Genomic DNA, 17,778 nt, shown 5'->3' on the forward strand with positions numbered 1-17,778 from the left:
GTTCCCTGGAAACCATGTAGGAGACCAGAAGGCATTTCTAAGCTCCTGGCTTTGGCCTGGCCCAGCCTTGGCTATTGAAGACATTTAGGAATTAAACCAATAGATGGAAGATCTCTGTTCCCGTCTGTCCATACCCTCTACCTCCCTCCAACTGTAACTGCCTTTAAAACAAAACTGTTTTTTTGTTTTTTTTTTTCCTAAAGAGAGAATGAAAGACAGCTTTTCCATATGCTGCTTTACTCCTCAAAGGCCACAACAGCCAAAACTAAGCTGATCTGAAGAAGCCAGGAGCTGCTGCTTGTCTACCATGTGGGTGCAGGGATTCAAGGACTTGAGCCATGCTCTGCTGCTTTCCCAAAAGCAGGGAGCTGGATCAGAAGTGGAGCAGCTAGGACATGAATAGGTACCCATATGGGATGCTGCTGTTGAAAGTAGAGGCTTAGCCTACTATTCCATAGCATCTGCTCTAACACCCCCCCCCCAAAAAAAAATCTTAAAAGAAAATAGTACACTCAAGAATGACCTCATTATAGTTGAGTTAACAATTTTTGGCATCCATATCCTACATTTTGTAATTTCCTAGTCCCTTCACGAGTTGACACTATGCTTGGGCCAGCAAGATGGCTGGTGGCTAAATCCTCATCGTGCATCTACCAGAATCCAGTATGGACATTGGTTGGTATCTTAGCGACTGCACTTCCCATCCAGCTCCCTGCTTGTGGCCTGGGGAAGCAGTCGAGGATGGCCCAAAGCCTTGGGACCCTGCATCCCTTGTAGGAGACCCAAAAGCAGCTTTTGGCTTCAAAGTGGCTTAGCTCCAGTCTTGGCAGCCACTTCAAGAGTGAACCATTAGATGGAGATCTTTCTGTCTCCTCTTTGTATATCTGCCTTTCCAATGGAAAAAAATTTTCAGACACTATTCTTGATACATACTGTGAAAAGCTTTATGTGACTTATGAGCTAAGTCTCACACTGCTGTTTGTCTTGTTTCCGTCTCAGTTGGGACCAAGCTAGTGTACTATGGAGAAGCCCATAGTAGGTTAGATGGAGATGCTGCAGTCTCGGTAGACCAGGGAACTCTAAACTCTATGCTAGTGTCAGTGTGCAGTGGAAGATACACAAATAACAAATAAGCACAGGAAATATGCTCAACCTGGTTAGACACTGGAGAAGTACAAGTTAAACCCAAATGAGCTAACCACTACCCATGCACCTTCTGGAGTCCTAAAACAGACTTGACACAGCAAATGTGACCTAGGAACATCATGCACTCTGAAAGTGATACAAAATGGCACTGCCATTTACCAGAGTAGTGTGACAGTGTTTTAAAAGACCATGATACACTTACTCATATGATCTAGCCATCCCACTGCGAGGTGTTTACCTGAGTGAAAAGGAATTTATAGCCATGTAAAGGTTTGTACTTCATGCTTAGTATCAATTTTATCTATAACGGAAAACTAGATTAAAATTGCACAAATATCTATTTCTATGCTATAATATATCCCTGAAATGAGTACCATTTCGGAATTAGAAAGGAATAAACTAGGCAAGAGCAAGAGCTACTGCTATGCTCCTATCAGTGTAGCCAGTGTCCAAAATATTGGCCACACTGAATGCCAGCAAGGATCTGGAATAAATCACTTCAAGGGATGGCCTGGCGGTTTCCTACGTATTCACATACAATCTTGCATGTAATCCATGAATAAAGCTCTTTGATGCTTACCTAATTGAGCTGAAAACTCATGTGTATAACAGCTTCCTTCTTCATTGCCAAAATGTGGAATCAAACAACTAGCATGCCCTTAAGTTAGTGAATTGGTGAGCTTGTCTAACTGTACACTGAGATATCAGCAAAAGGAATGTCCTACCAAGTTACAGACATGAAGGAAGCTTAAATGCACATGGCTGAGTGATAGAAGCCATGCTGAGAATGCTAATACTGTAATTGCAACTAACTAGCATTCTGGGAAAGATGGACAATGAAGACATTCACTAGAGGCCAGCAGTTTGAGATGAAGAAAGGATTGACAGATGAAACGTGGAAGAGTGCTGGGACAGTGAAACTATATGATACTGTGATGGTGGAATACATATTGCCATATTCTATTCATTAATGACCATAAAAGGTACAACACACTGAACTTCATTGTAAACTTGAGCTTTAGTTAATTAACATACCAATATTCATTTACAGCATTGTTCCTCAAATGTGCCACACAAATATAAGATGCTAATGGGAAGGTAAACTGGTGGTTGAAAAAAAGTCTTTATATGGAAATTATGCATTTTCTAGAAACCTACAGCCCTATAAAAGGTTTATTAGCTAATAAAAAATAATTATTGATGGAACCCATAAAATGAGTAAGCTTCAGGGTAGTCCAGCTGAATAAAAGAAATCAGTACAAAAAGAATCTATCCCATATCAGTTCTTTCATATGAAACTCTAGGAAGTACAGGTTACATTGATAAAGTAGTGGTTGCCTGGTGATAGGGTGTAGTGCATGGAAGGGCAAGAAGGAGAGATAATAAAAGGGCATGAGGGGCAGGCATTGTGATACAACGTGTTGGCATCTTTGGTCAAGAAGACTGCACAAGGAAAGAGGCATTGTTGCTTCCCACATCCTCCAGCCGGCCGGTCAGGGCATGTTCTCACAGCAGTGACAACTCCCGGAGAGGGACAGAGAAGCACAAGCACTTTGTGAGCTTTTTTGTGAGTCATTGTCCCATTGGCCAAAGCAAGCAAATCCCATGGCCGCACTCAGACTCAGTGTACAAAGGAACTAGGAAGTTGTGAGTAAAAAGCTTGGATACAGAGAGAGACCATTGGGCTAACAATGCAGTTATGAATAATGTAACCTCACAGTTCTTTAATATTGAAGTCCATCAAGAAGGCACTTTTATTTAATTTGTTATATGGGTATGTAAACATTAAATGCTCTGCAATTTTTGTACCAAAATAAACCTAATCTTTTAATTCAACTTTTCACCACCTTTAAAAAACATTCTTCCTTCTATTACAGATGATTTGATAATCTCTTGTGTCTTACTGAGTGGGACTTGGCTATTGACTTTTTCCTGGCAGGACTGTGAATTTGTTACGTAAGTCCCCAACAAAACCTTATTTTTCGCTTCTGCAGGTCCTGTTCTGCAACTTCCTGGGCTCTTTTTGCCCAGATACCAAAAGCTGAGCATTGCTCAGGCCATGTGGAGACTGACAAAAGCCTTGAAGTTCTTCTGTCCCTCAGTAATGACCCCGGTCTTCTCCTTACACATGTTCCAGATAGACATCAATGACCCTGTCAGCTGGGGGGCCAACCCTAGTTCTTCAGCAGAGCTGTCACCTAACTTGGGTTCTGAGGGCTTACAAAGGAAGAGGATGAGCTTAGAGTGGTCCTTCTGGAGTTGCTGCCCGTTGGCCTGCGGGGACTTGGTGGACTTGTTCTGTCACCTTGGTTTCATGGATAAGCCAATGCCACCTTGTTCTGGATGTCCCCACCTGTGCCCCAACAAATGCATAGAACCTTACATGGGCCTGGCTCAACGGTGAGGTGGAAAAGGGTTCAAACGTGCTTTCATCAACGTGGTACAGTGATTCCCAAGACAGTCATCACACCTGGCTGTTGATTTTCTGTTTGCATTAATTCACATTAATTAATGTGATGGATAGGAAGATTTCTAGTGAGATTACATTTTCACATTCTGTTTCCATTTCTTGGCAAAAGTATGTTTCTTTTGATTACCAAAATATTTCAGGATAGTTTAAGCAAAACCATGTTTAACTATTCTCCTTTGACTTCACTAATTATATAAATTTTTCTTTTCCAGTTATATCTCATTTTGTGCTTCAAATGATTTTTTATTAAAGATTTATTTATTTTTATTGGAAAGTCAGGTTGTTGTTTTTTTTATAGAGTGGAGAGGCAGATTTTTCTATCTGTTGCTTTACTCCCCACGTGGCCACAATGGCTGGAAGTAAGCCAGTCAGAAACCAGGAGCTTCTTCCAGGTCTCCCACACAGGTGCAGGTCCCAAGACTTTGGGCTGTCCTCAGCTGCCTTCCAGGCTACCAGCAAAGAGCTGGATGGGAAGGGAAGTGGAGCAGCCAGGACATGACCAAGCTCCCATATGAAATCCCAGTGCATGCAAGATGAGGACTTTAGCCTCTAGGCTACCAAGCTGGGCCCACATAGTTTTAAAAGCACTTTATCATCAACTCTATAACATTAACTCTGAAATCACAACCTAACTTTTACAGATGAGCTAATGGAGTCTTCAAACACTGGCAGATTGATCTAAGGTCACTCAGCAAATCATGAAGGCAGAGCTTGAATCTCACTTTCTGTGCAACCTCTGTGAACCAGTTGGGTACATGCACAAAATTGTTAACAGTGTTACATAAAATTAGCTGCAAGCTATGGTTAAATGGTGAATATGAAACTGAAATGAATTTCATGTTTAGATTTGGGCCCTATCCCCAAGACAGCTCATTGTATGAGTAATGAGTAATATACAAGTGTCCCAGAATCCAAAAGCTCCGAAGCTTATCAGGTAAGGAATCTCAATTATATTCCATCCACTTTTGTCTTTTTTAAAATAAGAATTATCACATTATAAAAAGAGTTTTATGTGTTTAAAAAGACAAAGTTAACACAAATGGCTGCAGTGTCCTGGCCCTGGCCAACCCCATGAACCCAATCTCTCATCTAGGTCTCTCACACTTGGGCCGTCTTCCCCTGCTTTCACAGGCTCATTAGCAGGCAGCTGGATCAGAGGTAAAGCAGCTAGGACACAGGCTGTTGCTTGGCCTGCTGTGCCACAGTGCTGGCCTCCCCTTGTCTCCCTTTGGTTGTGATTGTGTAACTCCCTTGGGATTTAAGCGTACTGAACTGCTTCATCAAGGAGTCTTTGTTCTGATGATGGGAATCAGCTCTCAGAATTTGCTAGTGCTTTTGTTTCTTGTTGATATGCACAACTTTTAACAGTACAGCGTTCAGCTTTCTGTAACCAGTATTTCCTTTACACCTCTTGGAAGGTGATATTTGCTAATTTGTTTTCTTTCTTTTCACCAGGTTATTTAGTAATGTGAAGGGTTACGAATTTGAAGTTGTCTGTTCATACGAAGGGTCACCTTACCCCAAAACATGCAATCTTTGGACATGGAGGTAAAGCTACACACTTCCACACCTGCATTACAAATGGGCCCTGGTTTGATTCCTAGCTGTTCCACTTTGATTCAGCACCCTACTCTTGGCCTGGGAAAAGCAGCGGAAACTGACCCAAATGCTTTAGCTTCTGCCACATTCAAGGGAGATCTGGCAGAAGTCCCTGGTCTTGACTAGGCTCAGCACTGACATTGCTGCCATCTGGGGAATGAACCAAACGAAGGAAAATCTCTTCCTCTCTGTCCTCCTCTTTCTGTAACTCTTGCAGATAAATACATGATACATATGTATATGTGGATGAAGTGCACAAGTTGCCCAGGAAGTGCCAGACAGATTCTCGACCTAGGATCCTAACATAATGCTTTTCCAGTGATAGAGCAATACATGTTTATTATAGAAAATTTTTAGAAAATTAAAGAACAGTATGAGTATTATAATCCCAAAAACTGGAGATAAACACTTTAAACATACTTTTTAATATAACTTTTTTAATATTTCTTTTTTCTATTTTTTTGTTGCTATAATCTTATGATACAACTCCACAGACCCTAGGATTTCCCTTATCCCATCCCCAAGCTACTTAAGGAGTGAGCCAGTGGATGGAAGATCTTTCTCTTTGCCTCTTCTCTTTGTAAATCTGACTTTCGGATGAAAAATCTTTAAAAAAAAAATGATTTAAAACAAATACAGATTCATGGGAACATGGCACAATAGCCTGGTGGCTAAATCCTTATCTTGCGTCTGCCAGGATCCTTTTTAGGTTTGCTTTCAAGTCTCAAGTTTCAACTGCTATGCTTTCCATCCAGCTCCCTGTTTGTGCCCTGGGAAAGAAGTAGAGGATGGCCTAAAACCTTAGGATCCTGCACCCAAATGGGAGGCCCAAAGGAAGCTCCTGGATTTGTATTGGCTCAGCTCCACCCATTGTAGGCACCTGAGGAGTGAACCAGTGGACAGATCTTTGTATCTATGAATCTGCCTTTCCAATAAAAATAATTCTTTCCAAAAAAATAGAAGATACATGAAATTGTTTCATATTCAGGACAATATCTGTATTTTGCATTTTCTCATTCTACAATCTAGTTTTATCTGCATCGTTACAAAAAAAATTTTTGAGAGTGGCCAGTGTGGTGATTCAGTTGGCTAATCTGTGCCCTGAAAGCGCCAGCCTCCTGCTAATGTTCTAAGAAAGCAGAAGAGTATGACTCTTTTGGGAGACCTGGAAGAAGCTCCTGGCTGTGGATTAGCTTACCTCCAGGTGTTGTAGCCATTTGGAGGGGTAAATCAGCCATTTGGTCTTGGGGGTTTTACTGCCAGCAAGCCCCTGAAATCACTGAGGAGGATGAGGTGAAGTGTGGTCTGTGGCCTCAGGAACTGCCAGAGACAGTCTAATTGAGCCTGTCCATTTATTGTGGTGCAAGCGTAACTTATATAGACTTAAGAGAGGGAAAAGCAAAAGGGTGTTTTCTGACAGTCCTCCCACCCAACAGTGACATGTAATTGGCTAGTTTGCATGTCAATTTCTCTGGACCCCCCCCAGTCATGTCACATACAACACACATGGCTGGCAGGTATGGCTCAGGTCATGTTCGCCATGTGTGGCTGGTAAGTAGGCTGTGGTTGCATTTGACTTCTCAGAGTTGCTTAACAAGGAAGTCCCAGCACAGCTTGTCCAAGGACAGAGAAGAGAGACTGGGATGCAGCTCACTGCCCTTGCCTGTATGACCAATGAACAGGTCGGGTTGAGGTCTCTGATAGCTGAAACTTTTTTAGGGGCTTCCACCAGGTACACAGTGTCCCATGTATCTATGACCTCCCACATAGGCTGGGCAGGCAAAGATCCAGGGGTGATCTCCCACAATTTGAGAGGGGGATTAAATCTTTCTCTCTGCTTCTCTCTGTAAATCTGCCTTTTTAATAATAAACAGATCTTTTAACAACAATGTCTGAAAATATGTCCAAGAGCTAACATTCTGTTACATGGATGTACATTTATTTAGCTAGTTTAGCATTAATATAAATATCACTGTAGTGTCTTTAGACCACATTTTTGTCCCATTCTTTCTTTAAAAAATTTTATTTATGTTTTAAAGGCATGTCATACAGACGAGAGATAGAGAAAGCAAGATATGCCCCATCCGCTGGTTCACTCCCCAAGTGTATGTATCAGCTGGAACTGGGCTGTTCTGAAGCCAGAAACCAGGAGCTTTCTCTGAATCTCCCACAGGAATGCAAGATCCCAAGAACTTGAGCTGTTTCTCCATAAACTCAAGATGCCAAGGGCAAGTCAACCATACAAGAGGTCCTTTATTGTGCGTGGGGAGGCAGCCACAGGGTAGAGGGAAAGGTGGAGCAGAAACAGAGCAGGGAGAGAACAAAGGGAAGAGGCACCTTTACAGCCTCAAGGGTGGGCATTCAGGGTCAGGATTGGCAGATGTTGCTGTAGGTGGTGGTGGACACCAGGGATAAATGCCTCAGGAGGTTGCTGATGCAGGACCATCAGGCACGGGGTCATAATGCACAGGGATTGGCAGAGAGCACTGCTAAACCCTTAGGTGAGTGGACCTTAAGGGGACTGAGACCTAGGGGATTTAAGGTAGTACAGAGTAAGAAGGTATTCAAGGCGGCACAGGGTCTGGGATGGTGGGGGTCATTCTTAGGGGTCCTTGTTCAAGTTGCTCCTTACAGCCATAAGCAGAGAGTTGGATTGGGAGTGAAGCAGCCAGAACTCAAACTGACACCCCTATGGAATGCTGGTGCCAGAGGTGGAGGCTTAGCCTACTGTATCAGAGCTCTTTCTTACATAGTTCCCTTGAGATTTTGGAAATGAAATTACCTTGTTAAAATATGTACGGTTTCCCCCTCCTTTTTATTGCACCAGGCACAGAAGCTTGATAGACTGAGTCAGGATAACATAAATCAGAGCCTGTAGATTCTTTTCTTTTTCTTTTTTTCTTGCTCTGTAGCTAATCATTAGTTGAAAATCTAACACATGTACACTAATGTGTGCATCAGTATGTCACATGGCTGTGGTTATGCTTTACACAGTGTTGAAATTTATTTCTTGTGTGTGCGTGTGAAAAGATTTATTTGTTGGGCCCAGCACAATGGTGTAGCAGCTCAAGTCCTCTCCTTGAACGCACCAGTATCCCATATTGGCACCAGTTCTAATCCTGGCAGCCCCACTTCCCATCCAGGTTCCTGCTTGTGACCTGGGAGAGCAGTCAAGGATGGCCCAAAGCCTTGGGACCCTGCACCCACGTGGGAAATTGGGAGAAGTTCCTGGCTTCAGATTGGCTCAGCTCCGGCCGTTGCAGTCACTTGGGGAGTGAATCATCAGACGGAAGATTTTCCTCTCTGTCTCTCCTTCTCTCTGTGTATCTGACTTTGCAATAAAAAATAAATAAATCTTTTTAAAAAAGATTAATTCATTTGTAAGGCAGGGTTAGAGGGACAGAGAGATCTTCTGTTCAATGGTTTATTCCCCAAATAGCTGCAATGGCCAGTGCTGGGCTGATGGGAAACTATGAGTGAGGACTTTGGTCTGAGTCTCTCAAATGACGCAGGGGCCCAAGCACTTTTTTTAATTGACAAGGGAAAAATCAAGTTCTTTGTTGGCAGATGACTGTATTGTCTACATTAAAATGAAGAATGGAGAAAAGAGTTGCTGGAACTAATAGGTGAGTTGATTACATTTCTTTGCCAGACATAGGACAGTACAAAAATGCATTTCCATATACTATGATAACAGTTGAAAAATAACTTTTTGGAAATTATTGTAATATTTATTGCAAAGGTTAGGGGGTTGCATACCCATATAGGCCTCCAGTTAGGATGGATAACATTGGGTCTGGGGGAAGGTGGGTGAGATACATGTTTCAGTTTTCCCACTGTGTCTGTGCAGAGTGGGGAGGCAGGGTAAAAGTGTGCCACTCACTGCATCAGTATCCATGGATGCAGACGTTTGTTTGACATCACCTGTGTGGTCCCAGTTGTGAGGAAGAATGTTTCAAGAGTGCTAATTGAGTGGTCTTTTTTCTGATAATTGTCGACTAAATTACACCAGAGATGAGGAATTCTTTCTAAGGCCTGTTTGTGCTCCATGTCTACCTAGTGCCCACAGACTTATGTGGTTGTTGTAGAGCCTGGCCTGTCCTTCTTGCCATCTTTTGATGAGGTACTTTAAATCTATTGGGTTGAATGAACTGGCTGTCTTATATTCATCTGATATGTTCTCCATTCTTGCACAGAGGGTCAACAACTGAGGTGGCCCAGTCCTACAGCATGTGCTCTGGGATTGGACCATATGTCTTAATTTTATCTGAGGCTAAGAATCTAGCACAGTGGTCTAGTTGGGGAGCAATTTAAGATACTCACTTGTGTCTATGGCCATATCATCCTGAATGCGTGATCTCGTCTGATCTTGGAAGATACCTCACTTCAGAAGTTCTCAAACCTTGCTGTCTATAAAGCTGTATAATATAGTTTTGGGTTCAGTCTACACCCTGCACCAGTCCACATACATATCAGTAGTTGCAACTGCCTGGACAATCCTGATTTCAGACCTGACTTTCGTGCAAACGAGCAGGTATTACAGTCTACCCAGTTTAGCCCATCTTGCTCCCAGGTTCAACTCTTGTAGATACCAGCACTGCAGACAATGGCTTGAATCAACTGCACCATAATGTTGACTCTTATTTTTTTAAGTGTTCATTTGTGATATTAATTTCTTTATTATTGAAGTTACATTGTCATATGTAGTATAAAATATCCCTTTAGTTGATCATTTGCATTTTTCTAGGTGGGCTCATCTGTTTTTTATTTCTTGGAATGAGATCTAGGTATTATATTTTTATATTTAGGGAAACTTTCCAGGACAATTTTTTGGTTTTTGGGTTTTTTTTTAAGATTTCTTTCTAATGATTCAATCCCCAAGTGACCACAACAGGTAGAGCTGAGCTGATCCAAAGCTAGGAGCTAGGAGCTTCTTCTGGGTCTCCCATGCAGGTGCAGGGTCCCAAGGCTTCGGTCCATCCTTGACTGCTCTCCCAGACCACAGGCAGGGAGCTGGATGGGAAGCATGCCGCAGTTAGAACCGGCGCACACGTGGGATTATGGGATTCCAGCACATTCAAGACGAGGACTTCAGCCAGTAGGTCACTGCCCTGGGCCCTCCAGGACGATTTTTTAAATCTTTTCTTTTTCTTTTGCTCACATTTGTCTTTTCAAAATATCAGAATTTCTTTTGTTTTTACAGTTTTCTAATTTTAATTTTGATTCACTTTGAATTTAGTGTAAGGAATGATGTAAGCTATGTGGCTTTATTTTGTAAATAAGTAACCAGTTGTCCTACAGCACTTACTAAAATACCTTTTACTGATGTGAAATGTTATTTTCCCATGTTTTAAATTCTCTTACATGTTTCTCTTTTTTTGGAATTTATTTTTGATCACTTAATTGATTTTTTATCTTCTTTAATATCAACTCTTGGGAATTTTTGCATTATAATATGGAGGGGTCTGTAGCGTCACTGTGTTACCAAGAAACATGTTAGTATATAAAGATTCATTTATTTTAATTAGAAAAGTAGATTTACGAAGAGGAGAGACAGAAAAATCTTCCATTTCTGATTCACTCCCCAAATGACTGCAATGGAGCTAAACCAATCTGTAGCCAGGAGCCAGAAGTTATTTTTGGTCTTCCACACAGATACAGGGTCCCAAAGCTTTGGGCCATCTTCCTCCTTTGTCCCAGGCTACAACCATGGAGTCAGATTGGAAGTGGAGCAGCAAGGACACAAACCAACGCCCACATTGGATGCCATGCTTGGAGGTGGAAGGTTAGCTGGTCGAGCCATTGCTCTGGCCATGATATGTTAGCATTTATAATATACATTGTCAAATTACTTGGCCTGGCCCCTGCTGTTGTTTGTGTTTAGGGAATGGAGCAGAACATGGGAGTGTGATATTTGTGTGTATCTGTCATTCTGTCTTTCAAATAAATCAGTTTAAAAAATACCTCCAGGGGCCCAGTGCGGTGGCGCAAGTGGTTAAGGTCCTCCCCTTGCATGCCCAGGATCCCATATGGGCGTCGGTTCTATCCCGGCGGCCCCGCTTCCCTTCCAGCTCCCTGCCTGTGGCCCGGGAAAGCAGTTGAGGACGGCCCAAAGCTTTGGGACCCTGCACCCGTGTGGGAGACTTGGAAGAGGCTCCTGGCTTCGGATCGGCATAGCATCGGCCATTGCGCTCACTTGGGGAGTGAATCATCGGATGGAAGATCTTCCTCTCTGTCTCTCCTGTCTGTATATCCATCCGCCTTTCCAATAAATAAAAATAATAAAAATAAATCTTTAAAAAAAATAAAAAATACCTCCAGTAGCAATGGTTCCCTGTCTCTAGATCTGTAGGAAGTCAAGAGGCCTTAGAAATTGAAAAAGGCTTTTTCTTCTTGCAGAATTCAGGATCTGTTTCTTTTCCTGGTACTTAGCTAAAAAGAAAATTTTAAAGATTTGTTTAATAACTTTGGCAAAATATTCACAACATTTCTCACTTTGGCCATTTCTGTTTTTACGGTTCAGCAATATTATGTCCACATAATATTGTACACCCATAGTATTGTACACCCATCCCTTACTTTGCAGAAGTCTTCCATCATTCCAAACTGAAATTTTCAGCCATCTACCCAGGCCAGGAACCAGAAACTATGAACTGTGCAAGTTCCCCACATGGGTGGCAAGAACCTAAGCCTTTGTTCTTAATCGTCTGCTTCTCGACTGTGTTGGTAGAGAGCTGAGTCAGAAACAGAGAACCTGAGACTCAGTGTTGCCCCATTAGCCTCCCCCTTCCCAACCCATCTTCACCTCTCTACTTTTTATGTCTAGGAATTTGATCATTCTAGGTGCCTCATAAATGAAATCATGCAGTATTTGTCATTTTTTTTAAATATATTTTTGTTGGAAAGGCAGATACACACAGAGGAGGAGAGACAGAGAGGAAGATCTTCCATCTGGTGGTTCACTCCTCAAGTGGCCTAAATGGCCAGAGCTGAGCTGATCAGGAGCCAGGAGCCAGAAGCTTCTTCCAGGTCTCCCACACGGGTGCAGGGTCTGTCCTCAACTACTTTCCCAGACCACAAGCAGGGAGCTGCATGGGAAGTGGAGCTGCCAGGATTAGAACTGGCGCCCATATGGGATCAACCTGGCACATGCAAGGTGAGTACTTTAGTCACTAGGGTACTGCACCAAGCCCAGTGTTTGTCATTCTTTAATAAAAAAAATAAATTCATTTCTTTTTTATTGGAAAGGCAGATTTACAGAGAGGAGATACAGAGTGAAAGATCTTCGTCTGTTGGTTCACTCCACAAATGCCTACAATGGCCAGAGCTGAGTCAATCAGAAATCAGGAGATTCTTCCAGGTCTCCAACATGGGTGCAGGGTCCTAAGGCCTTGGGCCATCCTCTACTGCTTTCCCAGGCCACTTGCAAGGAGCTGGATGGGAAGTGGAGCAGCCAGGATACAAACTGGCATCGGTATGGGTTGCCGCCCTTGGAGGTGGAAGACTAGTCGAGACAGTGCGCCTACCTCTTCAGTGTTAATCATTTTGTGCAGCTGATTTCCTTTAGCTCTCAAGGTTTATTTGTGTTGTATTACTTATCAAAATTGAATTCCTGGGGCCTTTGTTGTAGTGTGTCAGATTGCTGCCACTGGTAATGCCAGCATCACCCAGCAGAGTGCTGTTTTGAGTCGTAGTTGTAACTGCTTCTGCTCCTGCTCCCTGCTAAAGCACCCACGAAGGCAGCAGCAGATGACCTCATTCTTGAGCCCCTAACGCTCACGTGAGACCAGGGAGGAGATTCTGGTACCTGGTTTTGGCTGGGCCCAAATCTGGCTGTTGCATTCATGTAGAGTGAAGAAAATGAGTGGATGATTTCTCTGTCTCCTCTCCCTGGTTCGTTCTCTCTCTCTCTCTCTCTCTCTCTCTCTCTCTCTTTCTCTCTCTCTCTCTCTCTCATTCATTTTACTTTTCAAAAATTTTTAAAAATCAATTTTGTTCCTTTTTAAGGCCAGATATTGTTTCTATGCTCCATAGTTTATATGTTCATCCATCAGTCTTGGACACTTGAATTGTTTTCACATTTGATTAGTACAGATAAAAATACCGAGAACATTGGGGTATTCATCTTAGTATCATCTGAAATTTCAATGAAACCCTACCTCCTCTTTCTCTTCCCTCCTTTTCCCTCTTCTCTTCCCTCCTCTTTGCTTCTGCCCATCTCTGGGACAAAATCCTACTCTGTCAGTTACTCTGTCTCAAGGCGCAAACCCCCTGTACCTTTACCCTTTCTTAGTTGGCTGGACTTTGTCCAGCCAGGTTTATTTATAAACCTTGCAGTGCTCATTAACAAGACAAAGCGCTCAGCAAGCCACTTCTCTTTCCTCTTGGCACAAAGGCAGAAGGCTCTAGCAGGTGAGATATGGCTGAAGAAGCAAACAAGAGAGACTCCATCAGGATGAATGTGAAAGGATGCCAGACAAACAATGGCTTCGTCCAAAATGAGGACATTCCAGAACAGGACCTGGATCCAGGCAGCACGGTGAACATCCTTGGCTCTGAGGAACTGGACACCAAGAAGATCCAGCCCTATGCAGGGATGCCCAAGGAGGTGCTATTTCAGTTCTCAGGCCAGGCCCGCTACCGGGTGCCCCGGGAGATCCTCTTCTGGCTCGTCGTGGCTTCTGTATTTGTGCTTGTTGGGGCCACCATCGCCATCATTGCCATCTCCCCGAAGTGTCTCGATTGGTGGCAGGCGGGGCCCATATATCAGATCTACCCGAGATCGTTCAAGGACAGTGACCAAGACGGGAACGGAGACCTGAAAGGTGCGTGCGGGAGGGAGTTCTGGAGAAGCATGGATGAGGGTGATTTATGGTTCTCTCATGCCTTGAAACCAGATTATGCCTGTGTTGTGTGGTAAGCACATTCCAGACTGAGCGACAAGCCAAGTTTCTCCATGTTTATGATGTTAAAATAAACATCAGCTCAGCAGCATCCAGCAGTTCTCTTACTTGATGAAAGGATATTTGCTGAGGGACTCTGAGCTGGAAGAGTTGTTTAATTTATTGCCCACCAAACACATCTGCTTGTTTGCTCAGAAGTTCCAAATGCTTAACCTGGAGTGGCTTTCCTCCTAACATCACATTCCTGCCTCTCTGTGCTTTGTGGTTGTATATCTCCAGGGGGCTGCTGAGGATTCCTTTCGCAGAATTGGAGGTGGCTTATTTGACAGTTTGACTAAGAGTTTCTTAATGAAAAAGGTAGAAAATAATATGATAGTAAACATTAAGTAATACCTTTAAATGGTATTGACTGAGTCTTAAAGTTTATTATTTTATTTTTTTTAAAGATTTATTTATTTTTATTGTAAAGGCAGATATACAGAGAGGAGGAGAGACAGAGAGGAAGTTCTTCTGACCAGTGGTTCACTCCCCAAGCAGCCATTATGGCTGGAGCTGAATTGATCCAAAGCCAGGACCCAGGATCTCTTCTGGGTCTCCTGTACTGGTGCAGGGTCCCAAAGCTCTGGGCCGTCCTCGACTGCTTTCCCAGGCCACAAGCTACTGGATGAGAAGTAGAGTTACCAGGATTAAAAGTGACGCCCATATGGGATCCTGGCGCTTTAAAGGACCTTAACCCCTATGCCATTGAGCCAGGCCTGAGTCTTAAAGTTTAAAACCTGAGAAATGAAGGGAAGAAACCATAAAGTAGATCAGTGTGTTGGTCTCCACATGAAAGAAGACTTTAAACAAGGGGGCCATTGCCCCTGCCTGCAGCACTGCCAGCCCTTATGCATGGCTCAGTTCTGGGTCCTGGCTGCCCAACTTCCCATCCAGCTCCTTGCTGATGCATCTGGGAAAGCAGCAGAGGATGACCCGATGGCTTGAGTTCCTGTCCCCCACATGGAAGATCTGGAAAAAGATCCTAGATTTTTGGCCTGGCCAAGCCCTGGGTATTATGGAAATTTGGAAAATGAATCAATGAATGGAAGATCTGTCTCCCTGTTCCCCACCTCTCTATGGCTCTGCCTTCACATAAACCAAATAAACAAATAAACAAAAGTTTTTAAAGGAGTGTTTAAAATAATGCCTATGTAGAAAAATAGAAGTGAAAAAACATGTTTTAAAAGTTAAGCTAGGGCCTGGCACCGTGGCCTAGCATCTAAAGTCCTTGCCTTGAACATGCTGGGATCCCATATGGGTGCAAGTTCTGATCCGGTGCCCCCACTTTCCATCCAGCTCCCTGCTTGTGGCCTGGGAAAGCAGTTGCGGATGGCCCAAAGCTTTGGGACCCTGCACCTGTATGGGAGACCTGGAGGAGATTCCTGGCTCCTGGCTTCGGATTGGAGTAGCACCAGCCATTGTGTTCACTTGGGGAGTGAATCATCAGATGGAAGATCTTCCTCTCTGTCTCTCCTCCTCTCTGTATATCTGAGTGTAATAAAAATAAATCTTGAGGTGTTATATGTAGACCACCGTTGTAATTTGTTACTGCAATAGAAACACTTTAAATGTTTGTTTTTTCAATATGAGAGCCAGAGAAACAGAGAAGGCAGAGAAAGGAGTCTTATGTGCTGACTCAGTCCCAGGATGTTCACCAAGACCAAGGCTGGGTAGGGCTCAATCTTGGAGCCAAGACACTGTGCAGACCTCGCTCGTGGGTGGCTGGAACCCAGGTCTTTGAGTTGTCACGGCTGCCTACCAGGTTCTGTGTTGGGAGGAAGCTGGTGTCAGAAGCCTTAGTTCAACCCCCTCCCCCGCCACCCCGGGAGCTGGCTGTAGGTGTCTCAACTTCAGCCTGCTGGCCTGTCCCCAGGCACCTCTCAAAGAGTCAAAGTAAGCCAGACTGTAGAGTAGAGATCACTGGATCTGTGCTGGGCAGGATGGTTGGTGTGGTCATCCTAATAGGCAAAAAACAAATATGAACTTTTTAAGTTTTTTTACAGTGATAACTGAAGAAAATAAACCAGGATGGTATCATGTGGGAAGTAGGACATGTTACAGGAGTAACCTCCAATTCCCTAACCAAAGACTCTTTCACATTCCTGTTGTTGACCCCTTTAGCAACCTCTGCGTCCTCACTGGTTGAAGCCCTTTTGGCTGTCCTTCAAGGTGCAGCTGGAACACTGATTCCATTAATCTTTAATCTCCCACATCACAGCAGGGATGTCCCTGGCCCCAGGTTCTGGCCTGTGTTTGCTGTGCTCTCTGAAGCTGCCTAGTCCCATCTGAGGCACTTCCTGCCTCCCCCACCATGTGTCCCCAGCATCTACTGTCTGTACACAGAAACTGATTAGCAAAGGTGAATGCTGACTGAATAAAGACAGAGATACGCGTGCCACTTCTTGGTTCTGCATTCATTATCTCCCTCTAGATAGAACCAAAGACTGTGTCCGGTCATGAGCAGCAGGTGGTTGTCAGAGAAAAGCTACCCCAGATTTCAGTAATTGCCCCTGTTCCCTAAAGTGTGATGTCGGTCCCTTGTTTACATTGAGTCTGCCTGGCCCTTTTGTTTTGTTAGCTTCTCTATCTGTTCTTTTTATTTTAGAATTATTTCTAAAGATTTTTTCCCCCTGGAATTAGGAGTTATAGAGGAGAAATAGAGTGGTCTGGCGTTCACTGGTTCACTCCCCAAATGGCCACAATGTCCAGAGTTGAGTCAATCAAAGCCAGGAGCCAGGAGCTACCTCTGTGTGCAGGGTCCCAAGGTTTTGGGCCATCCTTCACTGCTTTCCCAGGCCACAAGCAGGGCGCTGGATGGGAAGTGGAGCAGCTAGGATACAAACTGGGACCCATATGGGTTGCTGGCACCTCAGGCAGAAGCTTATCCTACTGTACCATGCATGATGCTGGCCCCTGTATCTGTTCTTAAAAGCTACCTCTTGCTGTACTAGCTTACACCAAACCCTTCTATGGGCCTGCTGTTGCCGTGAGATGTCATGGCACGCCTGTGGGGGAAGAGAGTAAAAGCCTCAGGTGACAGCCTGGAGCTCATTGTCAAAGGACTTGGAGGCCTGCTCTCAGTGGCCACTCATCTGTCTGGTGGCCTCTGCCAGGGTCCACAAAGCCACATTTTGATCACACAGGAAGTTACCAGAGCTTGAATAGTTTTTGAGTTGCACTTAGGACTCTGAACTGGAAGCAACTGGGTTTGCCAGTTATCCTACAAGGTCCCTAGGACAAAGGGTTTGACTTCCATGATCTATTCTTACACAATCTCAGATTCTCTTTATCAATTCCTGGCTTCCGCTGTGTGAAAGTAAAAGAGAAAAGGTCGTTTACAGACAGTCTGGAAATGAGAGAGAGAGTGTCAAGGCCAACATGCCCTCGGGTCATCGCGCTCCTCCCTCTCTGGCCCTTGCGCCAGGTGCAGCCTGCAGGGCTCTTATCTCAGCAGGTGTTGTTTGCGGGGCTCCTCTGCTTTGCTCGGCCTCCACACCCTTCACCTTGACCTCCACTTGCCCACAACTTCCTGTGACTTTGTCCTTGTCCATTCTCTGCTCCCTCTGCTCCAGGGAGTCAAGGGCTAGCATACTGGTCCTTCAAATACTTTGTGCTGTTCTT

General features: G+C 43.9%; 2 protein-coding genes and 1 non-coding gene across 10 annotated transcripts in view; 2 read left to right on the forward strand and 1 right to left on the reverse strand.

Moving 5' to 3' along the window:
- PPM1B (protein phosphatase, Mg2+/Mn2+ dependent 1B) overlaps positions 1-17,778 on the forward strand; it is an 84,280-nt gene that overhangs the window by 63,822 nt on the left and 2,680 nt on the right. The window contains exons 9-11 of one of the 8 annotated variants that reach the window (XM_040993177.1): positions 5,106-5,164; positions 7,255-7,320; positions 8,783-8,801. In XM_040993177.1, coding sequence (XP_040849111.1) covers positions 5,106-5,164; positions 7,255-7,320; positions 8,783-8,786 — 129 coding nt within the window. In that variant the 3' untranslated portion in view covers positions 8,787-8,801. Of the gene's footprint in view, positions 1-3,023; positions 3,048-3,140; positions 3,207-5,105; positions 5,165-7,254; positions 7,321-8,768; positions 8,842-13,610; positions 13,691-17,778 lie in introns of those variants that run through there. The other 7 variants (XM_040993175.1, XM_040993176.1, XM_040993178.1 and 4 more) reach the window with 7 other exon arrangements.
- On the reverse strand, positions 3,530-3,613 carry LOC121165483. The gene has a single exon (XR_005885264.1). It is a non-coding gene; the product is annotated as a small nucleolar RNA MBII-202 (small nucleolar RNA).
- SLC3A1 (solute carrier family 3 member 1) overlaps positions 13,635-17,778 on the forward strand; it is a 28,038-nt gene continuing 23,894 nt past the window's right edge. Inside the window, exon 1 of the mRNA XM_040993171.1 lies at positions 13,635-14,040. Within this exon, the coding sequence (XP_040849105.1) occupies positions 13,635-14,040 (406 nt within the window). The remainder of the gene's footprint in view (positions 14,041-17,778) is intronic.

This window comes from Ochotona curzoniae, unplaced genomic scaffold (assembly GCF_017591425.1).
Source record: "Ochotona curzoniae isolate NIBS_2020 unplaced genomic scaffold, NIBS_Ocur_1.0 contig_883, whole genome shotgun sequence".
NCBI classification, from domain to species: Eukaryota; Metazoa; Chordata; class Mammalia; order Lagomorpha; family Ochotonidae; genus Ochotona; species Ochotona curzoniae.